Source organism: Trachurus japonicus, chromosome 19, assembly GCF_045865225.1.
Source record: "Trachurus japonicus isolate A0001 chromosome 19, Traja_1.0".
NCBI lineage: Eukaryota > Metazoa > Chordata > Actinopteri > Carangiformes > Carangidae > Trachurus > Trachurus japonicus.
The window spans coordinates 7,385,767-7,413,414 of record NC_140925.1 but is presented as its reverse complement, the minus strand read 5'-3'; the positions used below and the strand labels follow the sequence as shown (position 1 = coordinate 7,413,414).

Genomic DNA, 27,648 nt, shown 5'->3' with positions numbered 1-27,648 from the left:
CGGAGGTGAAGTTAACTCCTCTCTACAGCATGACTACAGCCGCGCCAGGATCCCCCACTCACCTGACGGCAAGTGGACGACAGCATATAATCTCCATAGGCTTTGCTTCCTACTCCTGACCAGCTTTAACTAATTGAGGAGACAAAGTGAAAAAGACCCTTCACCGCCGCGATCTTGGCAGCACCTCAACTCTTCTAACTCTCTCTGTCATGCTGTGCTCCTGTCGTCTGACTTCCGGCGAGATAGTGTAAGTTCTTCGTGTCAGCTCCTAGTTGAGCTCTTGCAAATGAAGTCAACGCTACAGTGTTTGACACAGACGGGGAGGGAGGGGGAGGGGGGAGGTGGGGTGTGCAGAAAAATATCTTGGGTGTAGTCAAGGGGAATGGGTATGACTTCTAAGTATCTGAAATGTCCTGTCTTAAACACACAATATCTGTAATACTTCCTGACACATTCTCCTATAACCTCTTATTCTGCGCCAGCTTCTGTGGGGTCTTTTTTTTTTCCCCCTCCGCTTCTCTGGGTGCTAAAGAAAAGCAGTCTATTTTCTTGTCATATTTGCTTGAAAGGCGACTCTCAACTAGGAGTCTAATTTCCTGCACTTTAAAGACAGTCCACATGCAAGGTGCATTACCATGCTATCAAGGTGATGGGAGCAATTTCAAACTGTCAGTCAGTCATGGAAATATCAGAGACTTAATGTCTACTGCGACCTGTCAAAGGCTCCTGTGAAGTGGTGGAGAGTGTAATCTGACTCTTATTCACTCAACACCACTTACTTGTCACTGTGGCTCTCTGTTTTACTCTGGATGGTAGTCCATAATGAGAAGGGGATATAATATAGCCATGTATATATATCTGCTTAAATGAAGAGGTCACAAAGAAGAGAATGAACAGCGGCTGCACATCAACAGAGAGCAGAAAAACCAGAGTTTCAGCGCAAGTATGAAACTGCTGCATCTCATATGATCCCACACTTCTTGCTTCACAGACAGCAGTTAGTTAAGGCTGTTAATTTCCCGATAGACGCACCACTCTGTGTGACACGCTGGGACTGTACTTAACCATTATTAATGTGACAGGCCTCAGTGCAAAGCAAATCAATTAAACAGGAGCAATCACCATAGTCTGGATAACGGCCTTTTAAGACTGTTTTCATGTGACAAGGAGGTCCTCCATCCAGGCCTGTGCGCCAAGACCTGACAGGTCAAGAAAGTGGCATGAAACAATAGCACCTTCTAACCATCATCTCCCCTTTTTACCTGTCAGATCCAGTCGGCCTGTCTGGCTGCTGACGCGGCGCGCCCTGTGCCGCCTGCCACAAGGTGAATTTTCATGTCATGTCAGGGGAATTTCTTATTCCATTTGCCTGACATTATAATGTCGCATTTATCGACCATATCCTTTTCTGAAAGCTATATGTCAGGGGCTTTTGCACCTGAATTTTTTTGTCTTTTTTTTTTCCTTTTAATAGTTTCAGTTACAGGTCCTTTGTGGTGTTTTTAATGTACAAGCGCAGGTCTAAGGAGAGCAGAATAACAAAGAGCGAAGCTGTGACTTACCCTCGTGCTGCATGGATCAATCCTCCACTGCTGGCCTGCAACCTCTGGTAAAGAAAAACACAAAAGTATTGACTTCATTCAGAGATCAGTAATAAATTCATACGACAAATTAATAAAACAGATCAAGAGTCTGTTTCAAAACAAATACAATCAAATGTACATGTTTTTGTCTAATGACCTTGTTATGCAGATGAACCATTAGAAAGCTGTTATACAACATTATACAACACAGTAACAGAAGCAGCTTCTGTCACAGTGACTTCACCTTCAGAATTGTGAAGATGTCTCTAACATGTATGACGTTAAGGGTGCACAGTTCAAGCACCAAGACTAACTCTTAAAACAACTACATGTACAAAGAAGAAGTACTGCGGAAGGAGTGCAAGATCATCCACCTATTTAGCTCATTCAGATTTTCTAACCTGAATAAATTCAAAGAAAATACTTAAACAAAAAATATAACCTTGTCTTTTCAAGACCCAGATTTGTGGTGTTTTGTTTATCATTTGTCCAAAACCAAGGGTAAAGATAAAGACAGTCAGTACTGTAGCCAGCAGTGCAACTCTGCACAAAGAAATAAAATTAAATATATATATAAAAAGTTTTGTAAAGGTCATTATTGAAAGTGTGGCTAATGAAGACATTTTGACATTTTTATGAATAAAAAAAATATAATTTCTGGGGAATGAAAAGAAAAGGTTGCATTTTGGACACTGAACTGCACTGGTTTCGCTTAATAAAGAAATTTTGTATGAAGCTGAAATTCCTTCACTCAGGTTTAATTTCCTTTTTTAATATTTAGAAAAGTTTGAGTTTGGGCATCTTTTTATTGAAATTGTGTCAAGATGTGAACTCTGGGGGACTTTTTTAAAAGAAAGGGGGAAAAAACACAGTACTTATAGTCCTTAAACGAAAATATTCATCCTTAATCTTTAAATGCAATATACAGATAGAAGCTTGTTTCCTGTATAATCAGCGACCTGAGGTACCCAGCCCTGCTTGTAAACACTTATTTGCACGGACTCTGGGGTGATTCATAAACGTGTCCTTGTGTGAAAATACTTGCGGGAGATTTCAAGCTTTTTTTCTGTTTAAAAGTAATGAATTACGGCGACGAAAGAAAAAAAAGTGCAGCCATTTAAGGATAAAGCCGAGAATTTGGTGCCTGCCGCGGCGAGCCATCCATCACGTCCACAATAAAGGAGTTTTTGCCTGACGGTGGAAATTTATGGTCGCCCTTCTCTGCCCTAATAACTCAAAGCGCTGTGTCAGAGCCTGACAGCCGTTGCCGAAAACAGCACCCCTGTTATCAATCAAAAAACACTTGCATATGTTTAACTTTCGCCTGATCAGCAAGACATTTATAGGCTATTGAGTAATAAGATAAGTGGGTCTATTTCGATGGGAAGAAATGTGGAAGCTTTAATGATTAATAGCAGCCACAAGAGGCTTTTTTAAGCACTTTTGGAATAAAAGGGATGATTTTTTTTTTTTTTTTGGCTTGAATGTGCCGGAAATGTGGAGGAATATTTTTAATCTGTAAAACAAAACACTTGATAAATGGCATGATATTAAATAGATGTCTTTAGCAGAACTGCGAAAAGGGAAAGAAGGGGGCTTCTTATCTTCAATTAAACAAATCACAGTTTGGAGTTTCACCAGAGCAGACAAACTATAACAGGCCTAAATGATGATGGAGGAGTGAGAGGGAGAGACATCGCTTCTTCTTTCCACTTCACAAGGATTCACTGTATAGCAGTTGACCTGAATCTGACTGAGAAGAGGCAAAAAAAAAAAAAAAAAGTGCAGACAGCTGACAGATAACTGGCGTGCAGGACAGGGAACTGACAGATGACAGGCTGCGTGACAGAGAGGAGAAAGTTGCAGAAAATGTGAAACAAGGCGATGGATATCTGTGCACGTTGGGGCGAATATGTGAGCAGAAGAGCTCTCCGTTAGTTATTTTTCAAAGAAATTTATAGAAAGACCGAGGCATTCTGGGCTGGAGGTACCTGCAGTCCTTTTACGCAAATGAAAATGAGCTCAGATTCATTTATTTCTAGTTAGAACAATTAGCGTAAATGTGTCCAGAGCTGTCACTTTGCTCTATATCTTGCTTTTTTCTTATTCCCTTTTTTTTTTGGATGAGTTTGCATAGATTTTTTTTTTTAATGCATATTGTGCTCAGGTGACATAAAAAGGGGTTTTGGTGATCTCCATCCTCTGGTTATCCGTGGTCCACCTATCCAAGAAACCACACAGGGCGCAGGGGCGGCGCATGCGTCAAAGTCCCAATTACGCAGAGACGCATAATATATATATATAAAAAGTCAAAATTAAAAGCGCTAGGAGTGGGTGAGGTATGAAATAGACAGCCGTGTGAAGAGGAGACGTCACATTGCCTCAGCCCTCCGATCACCTCGGGATCTCTTTTTGATTGGGAGGCGGTAAACGGCTGTGATCTGCGGACTAATTCAGATGCTGCTCGCGAGGAGGCGGAGTGATCCCCCCTCCTCGCTGCACGTAAACCGAGTCCGCTCTCGGACCCGCAGCCACACTACTGTCAGAGCGACGCTGGGGATGAAGCAATGCGGCTGTGAAGCGCACGGATTCTGCCCACACACACTCGTCTCCGCGTCTCTTTTGAGGATTTAACATTGTTTCTTTGATCTGTGGCGAAGGCTCCTTCTTCTTCCTACTCTTATTCTGCTTTTAAACCCGTTTTGGCTTTCTTTTACTCTCTACACATGTATTTCTCAACCATTTCCACGAGAATTGGGTCATGATCACATCGCCCACGATCTCTGTCCTGAGAAATAGCACGAATCCAGCCTGGGAGAGCGGCTCCACGGGAGAGAAGGGCGCAGTGAAGATCAGCCACCTATCCGTCCACAACTTCGTCTCTCCCGCAGACCCTTCTCGCCAAGCCAGTCGTCTTCCCATCAAGGTTTTGAAAATGCTTACGGCTCGGGCAGGACACATTTTACACCCGGAATACCTCCAACCTTTACCGTCCACCCCGGTCAGTCCCATCGAGGTAAGCACCACTGTGATTTTTGTGAAAACGTTTGTTCTTTTTCCCTCTTTTCTTTTTTTTGCGCACACGGCTGTCCAGTCCAGTCGCTTCGGAGTGTTTGACTCCGAAACCACCGGACTACTCCGGAGAAAGATCAGTGAATTCATGTGGACAAAGTAACTAAAGATTGTATCCAGTGGCTCTGAATTGACTCTTTTATTGCAAATTTCTCAACCTGGTTTCGAGTTCCTTTCTCAGATTTTTTTTCCCCCTCATCTTATTTTTTTGTGCATTGAAATTATAAAGTGATCGAGGCGTAGAATTTGGACTCGCTTCTAAATATCAATAACATTTTGTATTGTTGTTTTGTATGGGATGGTTTTGGACGTGTTGCAGTTGTACAATCTTATAATGTGTCGCGTGTAAATCGGTTGTGTGTGTGTATGTGTGTGTGTGTCTGTGTGTGTGTGTGTGTGTGTGTGTGTGTATGTCTTACGCTCCCTCTTCATTATGCTGAGTTGTTGTGTTACATCCAGTGATAAGTTTATGCGCAAATATGCGGAGATTCCATGTGCGTAATAAGCCTAAACATAATATCTGCGAATGTTTTATGGCAATTTTATTAATTTGTTTGTGTTTTATTTCACAGCTGGATGCCAAGAAAAGTCCACTGGCTCTTTTGGCTCAAACGTGCTCTCAGATCGGGAAACCGGACCCGCCGTCCTCCTCCAAACTGTCCTCCGTCACCTCCAATGGATCTAGTGACAAGGAGACCAAATCCGGTCCGCTGAAAATGAGCGACATCGGTAACGAAGACAAGTCTAGCTTCAAACCTTACTCCAAATCCTCAGAGAAGAAGGACTCGAGCAGCAGCCTGAGTGGAGATAAAACCAGTTTCCGAGTTCCTAGCGCCACCTGCCAGCCGTTCACCCCCAGGACAGGCAGCCCCAGCTCCTGCACCTCAGTCTCTCCACTGCCGCCTGAAGGCAAAGCGGGGGACAAGGAGGACAAGAAGGAGTCTGATAGCAATAAAAGCAGTACGACGGAGAGTAACGGTAACCATAGGATAAGTGGAATTACCTCTGATGGCAGCCAGCACCTGGAGAACACATCTGGATCCAAGACTGTTACATCAGACTCTCCATCTGTGACCTCCTCCTCCTCCTCCGTGCTCGGCTCCGGACTGGTGGCCCCCGTTTCCCCCTATAAGCCCGGCCATACAGTTTTCCCTTTGCCACCTGCTGGTATTTCCTACCCTGGAAGTTTAGCGGGTGCCTACGCAGGTTACCCGCAGCCCTTCCTCCCTCACGGAATGACCCTTGACCCCACCAAATCTAGCAGCCAGCTGTTGAGCGCACAGTTCGCCAGCCAACTGGGATGCAGTAAAGCGGGGACGAGTCCCTTGGCTGGAGCGTCTCCACCGTCTCTAATGTCTGCCAGTCTGTGTCGAGACCCCTACTGCCTGAGCTACCACTGCACAAGCCATTTGTCCGGTGCGTCCAGCGCCAACTGCGCACATGACTCTGCGGCTGCCGCTGCGGCCGCCAATGCGCTCAAATCTGGATACCAGCTCATGTACCCCACGCACCCGCTGCACGGCGTGCACTCCTCGGCCCCGTCGTTCAGCGGACATCCCTTGTATCCTTACGGGTTTATGCTGCCCAATGACCCCCTCCCGCACGTGTGCAACTGGGTGTCTGCAAACGGACCTTGCGATAAGCGCTTTTCCTCCTCCGAGGAGCTGCTCAGCCACTTGCGGACTCACACGGCCTTTGCCGGCACGGAGAAGTTGATATCTGGGTACGCGGGGTCGTCTTCTCTGGCCAACGCCGCCGCCGCCGCTGCTATGGCTTGTCACATGCATATGCCCCCTAACGGCAGCCCGGGCAGCCCCGGCGCGCTGGCCCTCAGGGGCCCCCACCACCCCCTCGGACTGAGCAGCCGCTATCACCCCTATTCAAAGAGCCCCCTGCCCACCGGGGCCCCGGTGCCGGTGCCCGCTGCCACCGGGCCTTACTACTCCCCCTACGCCTTGTATGGACAAAGACTGACAACAGCCTCGGCCTTAGGATACCAGTAGAGACAAAGAATTATACATTTATAAAGGAGATTTAGGCCCAATGAGTTTTATATTGTACTTCATGCAGGGACTGGATCCATGTGGGGATCATTGTATTTATTTGCGATAGCTTCAAGCGTGACTAAAATAAAAAATAATTATAATATAACTTTGAAAAGCCTCAATGTGCATTATTTTATACAGGGGAGAATATTGGGTTTTGTTTTCCTGCTGTGCATCCATAAAACTCTTTCCCTGTACAACTTGTTTTTCTTTTATCCTTAAAAAAAAAACATTAAGCGATAATGGTGGATTTTAATCTTCCTACTCTTTGAAAAAGTTATTTTAATTCTGCGCCGCGTTAGAGAGCTGCCTGTGCCGCGTGACCTGACAGAGTGATGGACGTGGAAAATCAATGAAAGCAGCTTCTTCAGTATTGACTTCGATTTATTTTGTGGGGAGCCAAACGTTTGATGAAGCCCGTTTATACCTGGATGGCATTTTTAACGCCTCAGACAGCTCTCACAATGTCGTATATATATATAGATAGAGGAGATTCTTTTTTAAAACGAATTTACTATAATGTTTATATTGAGTTATCAGTTCTTACAAGGTCAAAAAGTTTTAATGAGGAATTTATCTCCAACATTTTTCAGTTCTTTTTTTTTTTAGCTTCAGACTGCAGGCTTTGTGTGTGTGTGTGTGTGTTTTTTCTAATGTGTAGTATTAATTTATTTAATTGAGCCATATTAGAGGGTGTGGTAAACATAACCACACATATAAAACCATATCCAGTTTTATTGTGGACAGTCATGGTAGAATCTAACACATTTTCCTTTTGTTTACAACCTCATCTTCGTGGGTCCTTGTCATGGTGTGAGGCTGACGCTGGGTTTTGCAAAGATGCAGAAACAAGATTTCTTCAGATTTCTGTGAGCGTTTATTTTATTAACTTGCAGTGACAGGAAGCCAAAAACACTCACAAGCCTCAGTGCTGCAGCCACAGTATGGACACAGTGTGCGTGTGTGTGTGTGTGTGTGTTCAGATGCAATATCTCTTGGGTCCATCAAAACATGCTGAATCCTCTCAATCATGAGCTCATGCATTATTGTTTCATTAACGAAGACAAACGAGCCACTGATAGCAGCGAGGAGCTGGCCTAAACAAAGATTTACGATGACACCAGATGTGGGACGTTTTCCACTGCTTTTGTGATCGCTGTAATGAAGCCATGAAGCGGAGGGCATGAAATAAAGCGAGGCCTAACTATTTAATCAGCATTTTAAAACAAATCAACTCAACAGTGTCATTATCCGTCCTCTCTAAATCAGGCTGTTCTCCAGCAATAAAATCACCATCGTTAATGGTCAGACGTCATATTCATCAAGTCCAGCCATCCTTCATGTAGATGAGTCCTAAACATAGCTCAGTGATAGATGGTAACAAAGCCCCAAACCCACAATTCAGCACTGCAGCCAGTCAGCCATGCAGTCGGCGTAGATCATATGTCATGCATCCTTTTTCATTTACAAACAGCACAACAATGTGATGTGAACAAATTGGATTAAGACCCGCGAACATTATTTCTCGCCATTTACCAGATGTGTGTGTGACACTAGTATTAACTCGCACATCCTCTCGTGTATGGACATATGAACCAGCCAATCAATTACTCAGATTTAACTTATCAGTATGAGATGATAGATACATTGTAGGGATGAATGCATGATGCATGTAAAGTCATCTGATAGTCAATATTAAGTCTAGGGTTTTATAGCCAAGTTGATTCTTGTGTGAAATCTTAATCACTCATTTTCTATGGATTTAAAGTATATTATGCTTTTATGTAGGTTATATAATGTAAGCATATTGCTTAAAAAATCAGTTTTTTCCATGACAGACATGGGAACTACACAAACACACACGCAGAATCCCAAATGACACTTATCAGCCATGTCTAAGACAGACAGATATATAAAAACTATCACATGCTGTTAGAAATATCAGTGTGATTAAATGAATGTCCCCCATGAATAAGTGTCCCTGTAACACTTTACTTTAACCTCATCAAGTATTTATAAGAAGAGTAAAAATGGTTGATAAACGTTTATATCGCCCTGTAATAGTCTATTAGTTGTTGTAAGCAGATATAAAACTTTATTACTACAGGCTACAACACACCTGTGGCTTTAGCCATACGTTTGGCCTGCTGTTTAAACAGATCGTGAAGTGACAATATATTAAAACATGTGTCATATATGTTGTCATAAAGAAAGTTGACAAATATTGTAAATTTTCAAGCACGTCTCCTAATGTCTGCATCCAACTCCATTATTACGGTATGTGTATGGGTGTGGTGAAGCGGTACAGTGTTTCTAAAGTTAACATGCTGCTTTGATCCCAGTATTAAAGTGCAGTCGTGTTGGTATAAGAACTTATGTTTTAATCTGCCACCATTGGCTTAAAGACAAAAAGTTAAATATGTCCTTAAATATGTTGTCAACCTGGACAACAGAGCCAGATAAATAAAAATGTTGTATAATGTAACCGTATATGACACTAATGCTAATCTACACTGCATAAAATAATAGGTTAGCTCCAACACTAGCAAGTTGCTCAATGTGAGTTTTGTTGTGCAATCAATAAGAAGTCAGTATTTATATTGCCGTACTGCATCAATAATGTTCAAATTTGGTTTAGCTGAAGTCTCACGATATATTTTATCTTCAGGAGAGAAAATAATTTAGGTTATGTAGAAGTTGCAGGGGGGAACGCGCTGCATGGTATGGATAGAGGTAATTGGTAGGTCTCTGTTTATTACATTAGCTGGCCCAGTGGGCTTCACATGCATCTATCCTACCATGCTAAAGTCTATCAATCTTTTTTCCCCCGTGACAGAGGATGTCTTTCCCACATGTTTGAATATAAAATGCTGTCAGGAGATGAGACGCTGGACGGCTTTGTGACTCCATGTTGAATCACAGGGTCGGCCCCACCTGTTCTTGCCTTGAACTGCAGCATGAGCAGGACCCACGGCCTTTTCACCTGCGGGGGAGAACAGATCGGCACAGCGCGGCCTGTCGCAGACACATGTTGATGTTAAAAATGGTCACTTTTGCACAGCTGCACGCCATGTGTTCAACCCTCTATGCTGTGTTATGGTTGAAGGCCGTGGATGTCATGCCTGCTATGCTGAGCTGCTCCCCCCCCCTCAGAACGGCCACGGTCGTGTACGGAAATGGACTTTTCACACGTGTTCATGCATCAGAAACACATCAGCCAGCTTTCAAACACTTGTTAAACATGTTGCAGTCATATAATGAATTTAACACCCTTTTGTCACCGATGTTAAAAGACCCAATCACGAGATTTTCCCCGTCTTTCATAAACTTTTGTTTCTCTGAATAAACTCCCCTCCAGTGCTTATGTACACTGGAAAGGCAGGCAGATCTCTGTTTACAGACACACAAGGAAAAAAAAACGATGACCTTTTGCATGTTCAATCAGCTGAGAAGTGTGTCTCCCATCATGCCGGGAAACGTGGTGGTTTATTTTTACAGCAGAAAGGCTTTTGCTTCTCCAAACAAGCCCCATATTTATCATCTCTCCATCATTTCCTCCCTTTGACAAGCAAAGTAAACGGTAGGAATACAAAGTTGAGGCTGGATCTTACTGAGCCGTTGACCTTTGGAGCTTGTCTTCTTCTATTAACTCCAGTGAGGCATCATAAAGCCAAGGAAGTGAGCATGGTGGACTGAGATTATCTTAATGTGGATAACTTGTTTGTGTGTGCTGTTGTATACTCACAATGAAGTCTTTTACAGTAACGAGCCAGCCAATGCGAAAGGGAGGAAAAAAGGGGAATTTTCCCTCGAAGAGAGTCTGTCAACACACAAAGCAAAGGAAAGAGCAACAGTGAGTCAAACAGTGGGCCCTTGTCTTTCAGCACTCAACATGCCCTATAATTTACACACCACTGACAGGGGCCATTTTGAAGTCTGTCATAGGCGGCAAACTTTTTGTCTCCACAACGTCTTGCTCACAGCGAGCTGACTTCTGCTAGGGTCCGGGTGATTAATGACTTATGGCCTTATTGTGTGGAGGTGGCTAATTAACTACAGGCTGACTGAAGAGACACGCTATGAAAACCCTCCTCTGATAACCCCAACTTTCCCCCCCTCCTGGTCTTGGCATGTGGAAGCTCTTACTGACAAATTTGCAAGAAGCAGACTAACGTTGAGCAAGATGAATGGCCTCTGCGAACAGTAAACAGCCTTTAATTTAACAGTGTTTAAATGTATGACACACTGGCATTGTTCTTCCTCGCTGTTCGTGCTCTTTGGTTAGGAAACCCAGCCAAAGTTCCCCCCACTGTTGGTTTAAAATTAGGCTTGGCATATTCATGGGATGGAGTTTCTGGGCGCTCGGGCTGGCAAACATGTGTTCATTGCCTCTTTAAGTTTTCTGCAGTGCCGTCAGCCTGACATTCTGAGACGAAGACAGTTAGCAGACTGCTTTTAAAAGACGCGAGCGGTAAGCCGATACAGTCACAAGTAAATAAAACAATTTAACACAGAAGAGAGAGGAGACAAAGGAAACACTCGCACACCAACTAACAATAGACTAAAAGCCGCACAAGCCGTTCTTTAAGGTCAGCGGCTCGTGTACCAGACACACCAGCGGCCAGAGATTGTGCAGCCATCTCTCTCCACTTTATCTCCCCCACTTCTTATTATTAGGTTTGTTAACATAGTGTGTTGCCATGTTTGCAGTCATGTCGACAGGCTAACTTAATCACGTTAATATCGAAGTTGTGTGCTTCGCCCGGCGCGACAGTTTTAGTGCCAGAATTATTGCCTTGACCTATGAGAGGAAATTAGCTGTGGACACAACTTGGAGACTTTTCTTCCTGGTGAAAGAAAAATATTTACCAGAACAGTGACAATGATGGAAAATAGCAGGGAACAAAAATATTCCTTCAAGAGCGCGGCGAAATGAAAAATGCCACGTAGGACCCAAAGTGGTGCAAAATGCATAATGCCAGCTGGCAGACCATTACAGGTGATGGACATTTCACTTACCTAAGTCAAATATAACAGACTGCTGTTCATTAATATACAGGAGAGCCTGCAGAATCGAGCCTGCCATCTGGTTAAATCGGCAGAGTAATCTACAGCTCGTGATTAGGGCTGAGGAGCAGAGTTTCTCTTTAATCTTTTTCAGCTTTCAAAAAAAATTCCATCTGCAGCATGTGGCACATCATTTTTCTTGAAGACAAATGGACTGTTTTCATACGATCCAAAATTAGATCAGCAGAAAACAATCAATCTTGTAAAGGGCCTGGGAAAAGAATTGAGATTTTGGATTCTGTTTTCCCCTTCTCTTGTCTTTAGCGTCTCACCTCTCACTTTTCATTACAAGACTGGCTCTGCAGCCATCAGTGTTGTTCTCTTCCCATGATGCTCTCTGCTCAGTGCCATCACATGGTGCATACAAAGCCTTGGACTAACGATGAATATGAAAATGTGCCTTAATATAGAGATCCCTTTTCAGCTTTGTTCCTTGTGGCGCTTCACAACAGATGGTGACCCATGAGAGTATGTGACACCAGAACCAAAAATCCACATTGAGGCAAAAAAAAGAAGAAGAAATACTTCAAGTCATCCTGTCTGCAAATTAGTGAGATGACACAACTGTCAGGTGTCAGCCTCCTGTGACAGTCGTGTGTACCCCCCCACCACCACGTTACAGGAGCAGCGATGCTTTCTCTGCACGACAAAAGGGAAATGGGTGCATGTTTTTTTATAGGAGACCTGTCTGTCAGCTGGCTCTCAAGTCATAACAAATCACCAGCACTCAGCTGAGGCTGAACATTCAGGGCGTCAGGGGGAAGACGGATGACCTGCAGGCCTTTGAAGTGCTCTGGCAGTTCAGATGGCTCAGCGGCGCTGACAGAGAAATATACACAACAGAGCAACCAATAATGAGAACATTAAACATTCCAGCCACCTGACAGGCTGACAAAAACAGCCTGGCCTCACATCAATCATCCGCTGAGACATAACCTTGACAATTAGTCCCCTCTGATACTCCCCGTAACCCCTGGGCCTGCACTGCAGCGTGACTCCACTGAAGAAGGAGAAAACCAAAGAGCTTAATCTAATTCCTTAATTCTGATTGGTAAAGACATAGCGGCGACAGAGACCACAAAATATCGGTTCAACAAATGATGGATTCGGAATCAGTTGGCAGGCTCTTTGTAGAGTAGGCCTAATGGCTCTCCAAGGATAGATGTGAAAATAGAAAAATGCACATATTGTAGTTCAATTATTTTCCTGGCTGCTTCTGAAGATATTTGGGCTAAGAACACAAAAAACTGCATCCAGCACATGTTTATGGCTCTGCCTGCTCAAATATGTGTTTTAATGATGCCCCACAGGCATTTGGAAGCTATATAAATCCTTGTAGCAGAGCCAACACTTATGTTTCAATATAACTCAATTCATAGATCAGAATAAAATATGACTAGTTCTTTAATGTGTGCCTAACAAGGTTTCATATCTTACATCTTTATCCATGTAAACATTATGCATTAAATGTCAGGTCTGCTATTAAAAACACTATAAATCCTGCTCACTACAAGACTTAATATTAATAATGTCTAAAAGCAAAAAGACACTGTGTCCTTTTTCTTTTAAGCGTGTTCCTCATTAGCCAGAACAGTCTTCAGTCATGCCCGCACTCTACACTCAAAATCCAAAGCAGTTGACCCCCTGAAAAAAAAGCAAGGGGGCCTTGTTGTCATCACTCCATTCACTCTAACTATGTAGTTACCATATGACAAATGAGCCATGTGAAATGACATTTCCCTTTTGCCTTCACACCTGTAGAGAAAAAGCAAAGCAATCGACAGATGGATGGATGGCAGGACCTCAAAACTACTGTATCTCCTTCTCATTTAGTGAAATGGAAAGAGCCAGGCCGATGACTGTTTACAGAAACTACCTGAGATGGAGCTGTGGAGTTCCAAGCCCTGAGGATGATAAATGGCTTCGCTAACCCTGTGGGACTGCAGACCCAAATGAGGATGGAGCTAATTGCCGTGCGAAATACTTTGGCATGAATGGAAAGAAAATGCAGGCGAGCCACAGCCAAAAAAAAGGGCCCACTTGCTGCTGTGAACTCCTAGTTGGCGTTTGCTTACAAGAGTTCACTCAGTGTCCATAAATCATGGACTGCTTACAGCTGAAACTGCTCTTAGTCATCAACATGCAATAGACTGAGTGACAGATTCCATCCTGACTACATTAGCCCCCGGTTCAAACGAGGCTCCTTTTGTTAAACTCTCCAACCATCTTGAACCTCACAGGAAATGAAAACCAGATGGCTGAGCATTGCTGTGTATAACATAAAGCCAAGCTCATATGGAAGAGAAAGACACAAGAGTCCCAAAAAAAAAAAAAAAAAAAAAGCGCATACATTGTTGAAGGAAATGAATGACAGGGTTCAATTTGAGGTATCCTGGGTTTTTGATATGCTTCAAATACTTCGACTGATATGACTTTATCCCGAGGTTATGATCCGCAGCACATTACTCCACAGACAAGAGAAATGAAATGTGGTTTCAGTCTGTGTTACACCCACACAGGTGAGCTTGAGTGCAAACTCCAAAGTCATAGCTACATATACTCTAGTCTGGAACTAGACCTCTCGTGAGGCTCCAGAAAAATATCATTTTTTGTATATTAATGACAAAATTTCTTTATATTGGATTGGGACCGAGATCTGTATCAAAATAATCAGTGATGGACAGTAATGAGATACATGTGTCTGATTTTCTTTCTTTTTTTCCCCCCCATTCACAAAAGTGCAACAGTCAAGATGAAGTAAATTAGTCACTGAAATGAAATGACCATATCTCACAATGTTGGAAACTTATTTTTTTTTAAATGTCTGATCTGCAACAACCAAATCACTTTTTACCTGGTCCACTGCCAAACTCAACACCAGCTCTTATATAAATCAGCTGCATGTGTTTGGCCTAAGTGTATTTGATGAGTTGTTGCAATGAGATAATTCTTTCATAATAGAACTTAAAGGATATATATCTGGCTTCATTTTGTTGCCGCCTACAAAGCCCAAAACAAAAAAAGGCCAAAATTAACAACACATCAGTGCATTTCTCAGACTCAGTCAGCATGTTTGTACCACTAAGTCCCAAATCGCTTTGTTCCAACTTAGCTCCAGACAGCTCAGAAATATACCATCATTTTTAAAAGGCTAAATTCTTTCCCTAAACAACATGGGCAGTGGAGTTTTGACAAAATGCTACTCTGCTCAAGAGTGCATTGTGCATTTGTTGGGGACAATTTTATATGCACTAATGAGTATTTACCGCAGCAGCAGCAGCAGCAGCAGCATAGTGTATGAGGGACTGCTTCAAAATGAGCTAAAATGCCCTTGTTCATCATAAAGAGGAAACCAAGTGCATCACTCTGGCTAAAAAACATCTTGTTTTTGGAAACAATAAATGTTCATGTGTAGCCATACTAGCCATGATGATAGCAATGATGGTCAGAAGGTCCAAACCCAATTCCTGCCAACAGAAGGTTTGGTGTTTTGGGCTATTAAATATCTGTCTATAAGTTCTTTAGGAAGATGTTCCAATGCAACTCTCCAACTCTCCTTCTTGACATGGTCAAAAAAACCTCATCTTGTTTCATTCAATGAGCAGCAACATAAAACAAAATGTTACACATTGGACTGGAGTGTACCGAAAAAAAGTAGAGGCAGATCTATCAAAACCTGAACCATTTCTCTGACAATCAAAACACCAACAGTTTTCACAGCTCCTCTCAACTCCTCGTCATCTCCCCTGGTCCTGGGAGCCAAGTCATGCTAGGTCTAATTCACACTCAGTCTAATCAGGTCAGTTACAGTCCAAGAGTAAGTACAGAGATCGCCAGTGTTTGTTTTGTTTTACATAATTTGGGTGAAATGGACCTTTAAAAAGAATGATGCAACATGACCAATGTTGCACAAAAGTTTCATGGTATAATAAAACACCGACTGTATAAAGATCACAAATGAAATTCTCCGGGGGACAAAACAAACCACCAGTTAAGTATAACGTAATCAGCATATCTCACATAACAGCTCATATTTATCATGTGCTTTTATTTGTAATCAGTGTGGTCAACCTCTCCCATTGCCTCCTGGGAATTCTCTTAATGACTCTGCTTCCAAATCTATTCCCAATTCCTTTAATTTCTAGAGCTTATAGCTGGAAAATGTTTACTTGTGTACACAAGTACTATCATGACTTGACCTTTCAAGTGTTTCTTTTGTAGTCTACAATGTAAAGGCCATGACGTGAATGAGGCTCAGCTGGTTGAGTAAACATCAAAGAAACACCACAAAGAGCTGCACTATGGCTATAATATGGTGGAAAGCAATTTATATTGCATAGTAAGCCTTTGTTTTCATTAAGGGAGATTTATATATACGTATATATCTATCTCAGGAATCTTTAGGTCATAATGGATTCCTTATGCGAGCTGCACTCAATTATTTCGGGGGGTTTTCTTGCTACCTTCAAGCGGACTGATGAAATATTCCCACCTGTCCTTCATGCCATAACATTATTTGTGTTTTTATTTTATGAGAAAAGCTGAGGGTGACTCATTTTAATTCAATTGCATGAACCGGAGGCACAATCTGTTTTTCATGTTCTCTGGCTCCAGCTGAAAACACCTGCCCTGTTCTCACAGCTAATGTATTAAGTAGTAAGTGCCGGAGCAGATGTTGTAGGGTCAGCGGGGAGTCCGGGGCCTATAGAGCGTTCAGTATTTATTAGACTGGATCAGAAGGCAGTGACATGAGCTGTCCACTCTCTTGATAAATCACATTTTACATACAGGTAGAAGCCGGCGCACGCTCTACCTTCCAAAAACACCTTTTCCAATTTGTCAACCTCTAAATTCTAGCAGAGCCGCGACCAGCAGGCCTCTCTACTTTTACTGTAGGAACACATTACCAATCAGGAGGAGACCTCTTGGAAAAATGCTCAGAAAAAAACAGTTCAACTTTCTCCCTGGAAACTGTAACACTGGAATCTTTTATTTGTGTTTGCTTTGCAGTCCTTCACGCAGATCAAAGCCCGCGCTTAGGGCCTCGGTGTCAGCGCAAGACATCGATGACATCTCCCATTCACACCGCGTCTTTCTCCTCACATCTCACGTGCACTCAGTCGTCACATCCCACAACAAAGAGAGACGCCCCGAGTTATCATCCATCAAACCGAGCCTTTTATGGCCCATCAAAAGACAATGAACTGCCAGAGTGAGAGGAGTGTTTGCAACATGAAGTGACAGCGAATACTCCAGACACAGATTAAACAGTGTTGGAAATGAGAGTGCTACATAATGTTTGGGTAATTTGTGAGAATTAGACATTATGATTCATCTTTATGAAGAGAGGGAAGCTCAAGATATAAGCACACAGCACGGGTCCCCACTCTGATAGCTTCGACATCTCAATTTACTTTGGTTTTTGAAGTATAGGTTTCATACCGTCACAGAGTGGAACGCTTTGTTTTCAAACACCGTCACATGTCTTTGATGCCTCGGCTCTAAGGTTTGAGCTGCATGTTAAGATATTAAACAGGGTTCTTATTTCCCCTCAAAGGCTTCCATCTACTATCAAAGTAAGGGCTGGTTTTAAGAATAAAAGAAGCTACTAGCAGCACAGTGCATCACTGTGTAGACCTGCAGCATACTGTAAACCATCAACAGCTCTTTGTATGTTATCTCCAATGGATTATTCCTCTCAAGTCAACCATCAAGCACTGTGGGTATGGCAACATATGCAGTCGCGGTGGTGTGTGCCACCATGAGCAGCTTGGATTTTGCTGAAGCGCTCAACAGAGGCCGAGAGAAACAGGACACCAGCATGATTATACTGTATCCTGTCTGTGTCTGATTTATTGTGACAGCAGAAACTCCCTACAGAACCATGTCGTCAGGTGCTAGGACTTGTGCTGTGTGGGATACTTGATAGGCTTCAGACTTTCAGTCAAGACCTTGTGAGAAAGTCCCCGGAGACGCTGCTGAGAACACTCAAAATCCTCATTACTATATATACACAGCCACATATCTACTAATGTTGAATGGAAACAGACCGCTCACGATTGGTTTGAAATGCAGCAGCTGTGGATTTTTTTTCTTGCTTCTAGAAATGTTAAAGGGATAATCCTCGAGAATCTCGATCTTCACCCCCCGGCTGCAAAATTTTCAGTTTCTGGCCTTGTCTTTATTTGTAATTTAACAGGAGATGTCAAAAACCAGGGAACAGGATTTCAATGGAATCTGGTGAATGTTGGAACAATTGATTTGTTTTAATCGCACAACATTGTGAAATAATACATGTTTGTTGCCATTTTCTCATGCACTACTGACCTAACTAGTTACCTGTCACGCATTTAATACGTCAGTATATTTTCTGTGCACATCTGTGTTCAAATAAATGCGTTCCACAACAATAATTAGACAACATGCAGACTAAATACTGTTGACTTTTGAGCGTGTTGTTGATGGACTCTTTTCTCCCACTGTGAAATGCATAAAGGAAATGGCTCACAGCTGATAAAAATAAAAATAAATTGTGGATGGTGGTGAAGTGGCTCCATAAAATTATTGGAAAACAAATACTAAGCATTAAATCTTAGGGTAAAACATTTTGACGTCTCTGAAGTTTAATAGCTCTCCAGAGTTGATAGAACTTTTGAGCCAACACTTGTTGTATCACTTCCTATTAGTATAAAACTATATCAGCCGGTGTGTGGATGCTTTTGAAAATAAACTGCTGAGAGTCCAAGATAATAATGCAGTAGATACTGTATGGATTTAGTAAAGATGTGGGACACAGTGACCAGTTTTTATTGAACTATCTATGTCGACAATTTTTCTTTTTGTATATTCATTTGTAATTATTGCAGTTTGAATGCACTGCACTGAAAACTTCGACAACTGGGCCAGAGATCAGGTATTAAAGGTCATGGAAGGTTATTCAATAGTTATCTAAACAAACGATTATGTTTTATGATAAAACCTTGGACCCTAGAACAGCTCGCTCTATCTCATATTTGATTAAGGTGTTGACCTGTCACTCTCCAGCCAGGTGTGATGATGCTGTTGACAGAGCTGCCTTTAAAAAAAAAAACGGTCTATATTGCCTTCCTGTGTAAACGTACACATCGGGGCAATGAAGAGGAGCTTCACCACTGCAGATGAAGGCAGTGGTGCAGGGTCAGGTGCAGAGGTGCTGATGCACGTCTGTCTGAGCTACTTCAGGGGTGTGGATGGAGGAATTACACTCCATGGCGACTGTGTGTGAACATCTTAATCATTACTTATCGCTCCATTGTCTCACATCACATGACACTTTATGTGCAGCCCCGTGTGCTATTTAAGGGACACCAGCGAACCTTTCTGCATATGTTGCAGCTCTTGTTTAGTAATTCCCTGCTGCGAAAATTACATTAACATTCTTCTAATTACATACTCCACAGTAAATTATTCATGATACTATCTTAGTTTGTGATCCCCTTAAGGAATAATTGAAAATATACTTAATTAACACTTTCATTAAAAGCCTCCCTGAATAATGTGCAATTGTGGCCTTTCTTCTGTCAACCGTTACGTGTAATTGTTGTAATATATGTTTGTCTAGGGGGAAGGAGCTAAAAAAAAATCTACAGTTTGTGGTGGTATCACCTGAACACAGCACTTTAAGCATGAAGGGAGGCATTATTCAGAATAAATGGATTATCAGGAAAACCAGCATAAATGAGTCAATAAAACTGTTAAGCAGCCAGCCAGCCAGCGGTGGCCAACATGATTAATCGCAGGCGTTCCAAGATTGGATTTATTTTGTCTTTTATTTCTCCTTTAATGACTAGCCGCGAACACCACTCTTAATATATCGCCCATGTTTCTAGATTACCGGTGACTAATGAGGATTCAAAATGGCCGTTATCTGCATTAATGTCTTTTTATTTGAAAAGTCAATACTGCCCGTGTGTGTGTGTGCCGGAGGAATATTCTAGTGGGGAGCGACTTGCAGTGATCCGTTATAAGCCTCCCAATTAAAAGGGTTTTGGAAAGCATTAAGGTACACTGGCATGTATATGAGTACACTTGTGTATCATTATATTTATAATTTTCTACCACTCATGATATTACTCATTCAAATAACCAGAAAGATTTTTGCTTTGCTTTTCCATTTATTAAACTGATCCACTTAGAAGTATATTTACAACCCCCCCCAACATACATCTGAATTATTAAAAGGCTACGACGTTGTCACCTATTTTCTCCACCGAGGGTCAATGTTGTGCATTAGCCCGTGGAGGTACAGTATATTCTTGGTGGAGAGCTCTCAGAAGGCCTAGTGTTGAACCAGGAGATATAGCTCAATTTAATGAAAGAGTCCGGCTCAGTAATGACCCCAGTGATTCATATATTTGTAAAGGAAATCAATCCCACATCAGCTAAGTGCAGAAACAGGATCTTCTGCGGCCTTAAATCTTGGCATTGGGTAATATACACTAAAATGAAGTGTATATTATGTCATTGATGTGCAGAATAAGACGTATGAAGTTCATTACAGAGCTGAAAACAGGTATGAAGACAAAACATTGACTCCAATAATGGGATTTGGAGAGAATGTAAAACGCAGGCCCAAGGCAGTGCTTTGTAAGACTGGACCATTGTGCCACCAGACTGTTGTTCTTTCCATCTATGATTTAACACAGCCGAGCACGCCTCAATGGCACCCGGGAGAGAACTTGATTTTCATGTTTGCCAATCTTCCTTTACACCTGCCTGTGGTGACCATAAATACAGTTTTATGCCTCCCGGAGAAATGCTTAAAGTAGCAGTTTGTCCAAGTCCTGCATGGACTTGCATGGCAATATTCTTGATTGATGACAACAGCAAAGTTTAGAAGACGCCCCGGAGAGTTTTCCAATCTCATTTGTTTGGGAGTTTTACATTTGAGCATAATTCCCGCTCTGCTGTATTTATGTGGGTTTTGGACTCTTCTGCTCCGTGTCATTTGTTCCCAATAGTTCACTAATGAGGGAGGGCACCACGAGTCATCTCCAAGTGCATTTCAGTGAAGGATGCTGAGATGTGGTCCTGCCAAAACATGACATGATGATGCGTTTAAAATTATTCTAAAAGGCAAATAAATTGCTCTTGATCAGGTGATGGATTTAAGCTGTGCATCATAATAGCTGAGCAACATGGGCTGCAACGATTATTTTCCTTAATGATTTTTCAATTCTTCATACTAATCAATTATTTTGTATATAATTTTCTCTTCATGTTATCCAGACAGACTAACAGTGGGTACAAGATGTATAAGACGCTGTACGATGCAGCAACAAGTAAAGAGGCTTTTGTATTTGAATTGCTAACCAGGGAATGTTTGATTTGTTTACACTGCAATAACTTAAGCTGTCACTGTCAATGTTGCATTTTTATGTCTCCACATCTTCTGAAACTGTCCAGCTCTTTTATTCTGTAGAAGTTTGACTTACTTCCAAAACCCATCACACAACAGAAAATCTCAAGATCATGAATAAGACGAGACAGACTGTTTTCCATTACTGCTTAAAGGCAGAAATTTTGAATATACAAAACTTTGGCTTTAGAGCAGGAGAACTGAAATCTCTCCAAAACACGACTGCACAATTCAACTACAACCTGCTGGTGAAGAAATTAAAGACACCCTGTGGAGCTTTCTTCTCTACAAACATAGCAATGCTTACTGGCAACAAACAACAGAACAGCATAAATTGGACATGTGCTGTCCTGCCTATAAACATGACGCAAACTAAATGTAGTAGTAAAAACATATGGCGGCATACCGCTTCTGGTGGTCACAGGGTACATTCAAGATTAGCACAACATGCAGTTACAGTAATTAAAATAAATCCGACAATAGTTTGAGTTCTTCCTAATTCTCTCCTCCTGTGAGTGCTGTTTAAAAGAAGCATGGTGTAATGACAGAACAAGGATTACAGTCAGTGTTGTTACCATCTTACACCTGCTAACCGCCTCATCAGTAGGCACTATACTAAGACTGACTGGGGGGTCTGTGTACAAATGGAGTGACCCTCTGCCATAATAAAACCCAGCTGGTCTATACATAGAAGTGAGATTGATATATGGTAACAGCATGACGGAGTAAAGCCGTCATAAATACTTCCTGGTGGGTGAGTCAGACATTGGATTGGTTGATTTTATCCTTATATAACAAACTTTTCCAAAATGATTTTCACTTCAACATGATTGCTACAGTATCATAAGACCATGGTATATTATCATTTCACAAAATTCAATTCGTATAAAAAAGCAAACTAGTTTGTATTACTATTTACCACTACTTGAAGAGTTTTGTTTAGAGTACATAGCAATAGATCACAGGTTTTCAACATCAGTGACTTTGTGTTTTATATGGGTTCTTTTGCTGTGTTGAGATTTTTAGAAGATTTTGTTACTAATGGAGAAGTTCTGATTTAAGTATCACTTTGCTCTAGTTTTTCAAAGTGGAACTTTTCATTTGTCAAACTTTAAACTCAGTCATTAATGACAAGTTCGTCAACAACTTAGGCCTCAGTGTCAGCACATTATTCTTATGTGAAAGATATGTGGAACAGGCATTGACGCACACACGGGGCTATTTTAATACTGAGGATTACATCCATTAATTGCTGTCATCACATCAATCCAAGGCCAAGCTAAAGGAGATGACACCCGGGCAAAATTAACAGCTTTCAACAAAGCTGTATGAACAATGTCATTTCTAAAACAAGTTAACAGCTGTTGGACTCTGAGAGCTTAGAGAAGAATATATTGTAGCTTAATGACAGACAGAACAAATAGAGATGTATGTGGCAGGGCTGATGTTTCCATGACTGAGTCATAATTAGCATAATTAACTGTAACTCTAAACTAAGAGAGCATTGAAGTTATAAGAAAGTAGGGGAAGGTGGCTCCTGTTTTTAAAGACTTTGAAAACTATGAATTTAATGAAACATAATCAACAGTTGAAGTAGGCACAGTTTCCACTCAAATTTTCATGTAACATGGTAAGTAGTGTCAGTGTGCGTCAAACAAAAAAGGTTGGAAACCACTGCTGTACACAGAAAGATTTCTCCATCAACTTGGGATCACAAAACCTTAGTGGACCACGGCTCTTTTCAAAAATGAATAGCCGTTCTTCCACCCGGATATTTCCATGATTAATGAAAGTACTGACATATAATGGGAGAACTGCCTTAACGCCTGTCGTGTGATTCAGGGTAGAAACTGACAGTGGTGCTCGGAGCCTCGGGAATCAGGCTGAATAACTGGCCCACATGGTTTACACACTTAGATACGCTGAAACGTAGCATTTAGAGTCACATTACAGCGCCTTATGCTTTTCCAGTCAATAACAAGATGATTGGTTGGCAGTGGCATGTCTAGTTAGCGAGATGTTGTTGCGCTTGACATTTATCATAGCTCCGGGGTCGTGAACTTGAATCATTAAATGTGAACGGCTACAGCTTCGACGACTGGAAGGCACTGTGTTTTCATGCTGAAACGAGTGACTAACTTCCGCTAAGCTAAACACATCTTTGTTCTAACTGGGACATTACGCACTAGGAGGGACATATACTCCGGGGTTGGTGAGACAATGGTCGCTTTAACAAGCAGATTATTTGCCACATTTGATATTAATACCAATTACTATTATAGATGGATGTCTTCCTGTAAATCAAGTCATGTGTTTTGTCTGGAGCGGCCAAAAAGGAACAATCATTCCTATTTAGACTGGTTAATTTCAGCGTATTCAGTTCTTGTGCCTGAAGGGCGTAATAATTGTACCCTACCAAAAAACAATTGGTATAAAGACTGAATTGTCCTTAACTATATAAATACCTCAACTATATAAATCACTCCATTGGGTTATCAAGGAGGCTGTTTATCTCTGCTTGGCAAGCTTGGCTTGACTTCAGATTTCTATTAGCGACATCTTGGTCATGTTTTCCGACCCTATGTTCAAAAACATTCCCACTGTGTGAGAGGAAGTTAAACAAGAAGACGGTTCAGTTATCAGATAGAATTAATTCAGGGTGCTGATTGTGTAGTTCAATAAAAGAATCCAAATAGCACCATTTCCACTCTTAAGCTTCAAGCAAATAGGATGCTCAATAAAAACATTGCGCTGGCCCTCTCTGTTAAAAAAATCAATAGCTAGAGGACAAAGAACCTATAGCCATCACTTAATTCTCTTATCAGTGTGATTTAGGGGACATGGATGATGTTAAATAACTGTAAATCCTTATCTTTGACTTTGTGGGTGGTTTATGGCAGTTTCAACAGCAGTTCAGAGACAGAATGTCCATACCTTCTGCTGGATACACAATTTATAGCTTTATTACTCTTTGTCTAAAAGAGCAGAGAAACATATAATTGAAAGGAAGAGATAGCAGCTAGCGGATGGAGAAGCCGGAGAGGGGGCATGCAGGAACAGAGAATCATCATTGCTAGTGACATATCACGGCGACAGTTTTATGGCTAAGGAGCCGGCCCTCTGTTTTTTGGGGCTCGTTTTTATGAAACGAGCAAGATCCAATTTTCTGATTCATCTGCAAACGGTCCGGACTGACTTTAGTATTCTGACGCCGAGCCTCAAACTGGCCTACATGAGCGTAGAGGTCACCGAGAGGGCTCCAGGAGCTGAAGTCATGAGTTTGCGCTCACACTGTCACAGGCCTGCTCATATTTTTGCCCTCAGTGACAACAAGCCTATTGTTCTCCCTGATAAGGCTTCAGTGTGCACAGTAATGGGAATTAAGCAGGGCATAAGTCACAGAGAAATTGGGTGACAGGAGATCAATAGATAGTGGTGAAGCCTCAGGGACCATTAGTGAAGAGGACCCCTTTGTTTGTCCACTGGTGGAGAGAGTTAGTGGATGCTCACTTCTGAATTAACTGTCTAAACTAAGAATACATTGAGCTCATAAAGAGAAGGAGGAAAGGTGCTTGGTGACACGAGTTCATTAGCCTGATCTGAGTGTTTTTGAAAGCAGTGGGATAATGTTATGAGGTCATATCAGCCTCCTGTTTTTTTTGACAAAACACAAGCAATCTATTGTTGTCACAGGCTGCAATGTAACCAGCTTGATGTTTGTCTGTGGAGAGATTTTTGGCAGTGCAATAGCACCACAACTGTGTAAGATGCATTCACAAAAAAACATCACAGGCGTGTAGCTGAAATCAACACGAAGGCCAAGACTGAAGATGGGTGTGGTCCAACCAATAATACAAAATATTGATGTAATAATGTCTTAATGATAAGTATGTGCTGTAGGTGGATTGGAATGTAAACATGTTGACAGGCTTTCAAGCTGGTGTGAAGTGCCAAATATTTTATAATTTCACATGAAAAATAACAAACAACTAATTGATAAATATTGTGGTTGATTAATTTCTTGACTTGACGTTCCAGCACAACAAGCAATTTAGTGATTAATCAGGAAATCTATTTGCTTTAAGAGGGATGCTGTTTTCAATGTTATTTCCTTTGTCTTCAGATAAAACTGTGTTACTGAGAGCGTGTGTGGCATATGTTTTCGTGGACTGTGGGAAAAGTGTACAGTGCGATTAGAGATGCCCTGCAGTCATACACTGGAGCTAGAGGAGGGAAATGCATTAGCCCTAATCTTTACAGTGTTCAAAATGATTAGCCAGAACATGTGACATCTCCGATAAAACAGATTCCCCATTAAGTTCTTAAGGCAAATGCATATTGTGGCCATCACTCCGAGACATTCCCACTTAAATGCATAGATAATTTGTTGTTGCATTGCATTATTCCTGCCCGATAACCAGACCCCAGCCGAGTGAGCAATGTGCCAATGATAACTAAAGATATTAATTAGTATATTACGATGGCGGCACATGCATTTTCACTATTAATAAATTCCAAGCCATCGGGTTATGATTTAATTATGAATTATGTAAATGGTTGCCATGAATCATTTAGGTCTATGCGTTTTATTAGCTAAATGGGAGAGCAGAGTGTAGGCACATCTCAATGATGAGGACCTACACACTCGGGTGATGACAGCGCAAGCACAAGAATATTTAGTGACTCGATCGCAACTCCATGTAAGTTCCCTGCTAATGGCAGAAAACAAGTCATATTGTTTAATAATTGACAAAAGACGTTGTTTAATGGCTATAAAAGGGTCATGTTTACCCATAGGCCCTAGGTTTTAAAAGTTCTTTAAGATCCGGCACTGACAAAGTCCTTCACATCATATATTCTATACATTCATGTTACATTCTTTGGAAGCTTTCTTTTCATATAAATATTGAGATTAATTTATTATAAGACAAAATGTTGATGACAGTTAACATGGTTATTTTAATTGTCAAGTCATTAATAATTTATTTTGTTGTGTAATCAAATTCTAATAAATAATTTGGTACAGTCCACAGTGATATCTTAGAGTGTCCAAAGCCCAACATTAATTTACAGTGCCCGACGAAACCTGAAAATATTCACAACAGAGAAGCAGGAACCAAGACTTTTGTTTATGAATATCCAAATATCCAATTGCTTTGGCCCTTCTTTGAACGGCTGCCCATATCTTCAACTTCAAATGTCACTAATGGCTAGAAGCAACCTACTGATTAAAACTTCCAAGGGTTCAACATGCATGGAGCTTTACAGGTTACATTACAGTTCACAAATTTACATCATCTTGAAAAGCATGCGGTTATCCGCTTTTTGTGACTGCAGCTGCAGCTTCTGCTTCACAGAGAATGACACTGGACAGACAGGAAACATAAATGATGACAAACTGACCGACCCTCCCCTAAAACAATAATCCCTAATGTGAGCATGATGTCACACTCAGCAAATGAAGTGAAACTAAAATGGCAATTCAGTCTGATTATGAGGTAAATAGTTTGTTACTGTTGACATTTTACACTTGTGTGACTATTTGTCTGACAGCCGTTAAGTGTTGTGTAGCAGCTTGAAAATGATAACATGAAGAGAAGAATGACTGGCCTACACTTTGCATTTATGCACATTTGTCCTGTTATTCTGTATGGATATCTACTTTTTTTTTTTTTTTTTACCACATTTCTTCTTGTCAAGTTGATGCAGTGCCAGGAACAAGGAGTATATTTGGTTTGAAGAGGGCTGTCAAATCAAACTGTCAGGCTGCACTTTTTGATGGAGTCGTATCGCTCGCTCATCTGTCAGTCAAAGAGAAAGACTGCTGCCAAAGTCAAATTCAAGAGTTGAGAGGAGCAGACTTACATGACATGTCATTGTCTAGGAGAGCAGAGAAGTCTGACGGGCAGAGTTCAGCTCTGGTTTAAAATTTGTAGGGCATGTTTGCTAAGTAATAAAGTGATTGATACAGTGGGTCACTTGAATTTCAACAATTGCTTTGAAACGCTCATAAAGATTCTAACGATCTGTGATAAAAACTGACTCATCATCATATACAAAGAGGGCCTACACATTTCAGAGAATATTAATCATCTTGGTGGTAAGGGACATCATAAAACACTTATTTTCGCAGACAGCAAACTTGAGTCAGGCTGGCCTATAAAATTCAATCATCATACACAAAGTCAGACATTGTCCTGGCATACGAGAAAATTCCCGGACCTGAGGAGTGTGTCACTCTGCTGGATTATTATAGTGTTTACTCACACAAGAGGCTTACCCCGAGGCAAGCCCCACACCTCAGCAGCCCAGCTGTAAGTGTCCCAGTCCCCTGGAGAAATACTCTGTCCTCCCCTGCTGTCCAGACTCTGTCAGTAACCGGCAGCAGCAGGCAAAGAGCCAGGACTGCCTGGAAACCTGAAGATCAGTGAGCAGAAGGATCGTCAGAAAGCAAGTTACCCGCCAGGTAGAACAGGTAAAGTGG

General features: G+C 41.6%; 1 protein-coding gene and 1 long non-coding RNA gene across 2 annotated transcripts; one reads left to right on the top strand and one right to left on the bottom strand.

Moving 5' to 3' along the window:
- Positions 1-27,569, bottom strand: LOC146967302 (uncharacterized). The gene is made up of 4 exons (XR_015034424.1): positions 27,432-27,569; positions 10,446-10,520; positions 1,563-1,606; positions 1-129 (listed from the first exon to the last, which is right to left on the bottom strand). It is a non-coding gene; the product is annotated as an uncharacterized LOC146967302 (long non-coding RNA).
- Positions 3,907-6,806, top strand: LOC146967303 (zinc finger protein 503-like). Its single transcript, XM_085761223.1, has 2 exons — positions 3,907-4,599; positions 5,228-6,806. Exons 1-2 carry the CDS (start codon positions 4,345-4,347, stop codon positions 6,656-6,658), a joined length of 1,686 nt encoding a protein of 561 aa, XP_085617349.1. The 5' UTR covers positions 3,907-4,344; the 3' UTR covers positions 6,659-6,806.
- Positions 27,570-27,648: the final 79 nt, after the last annotated feature.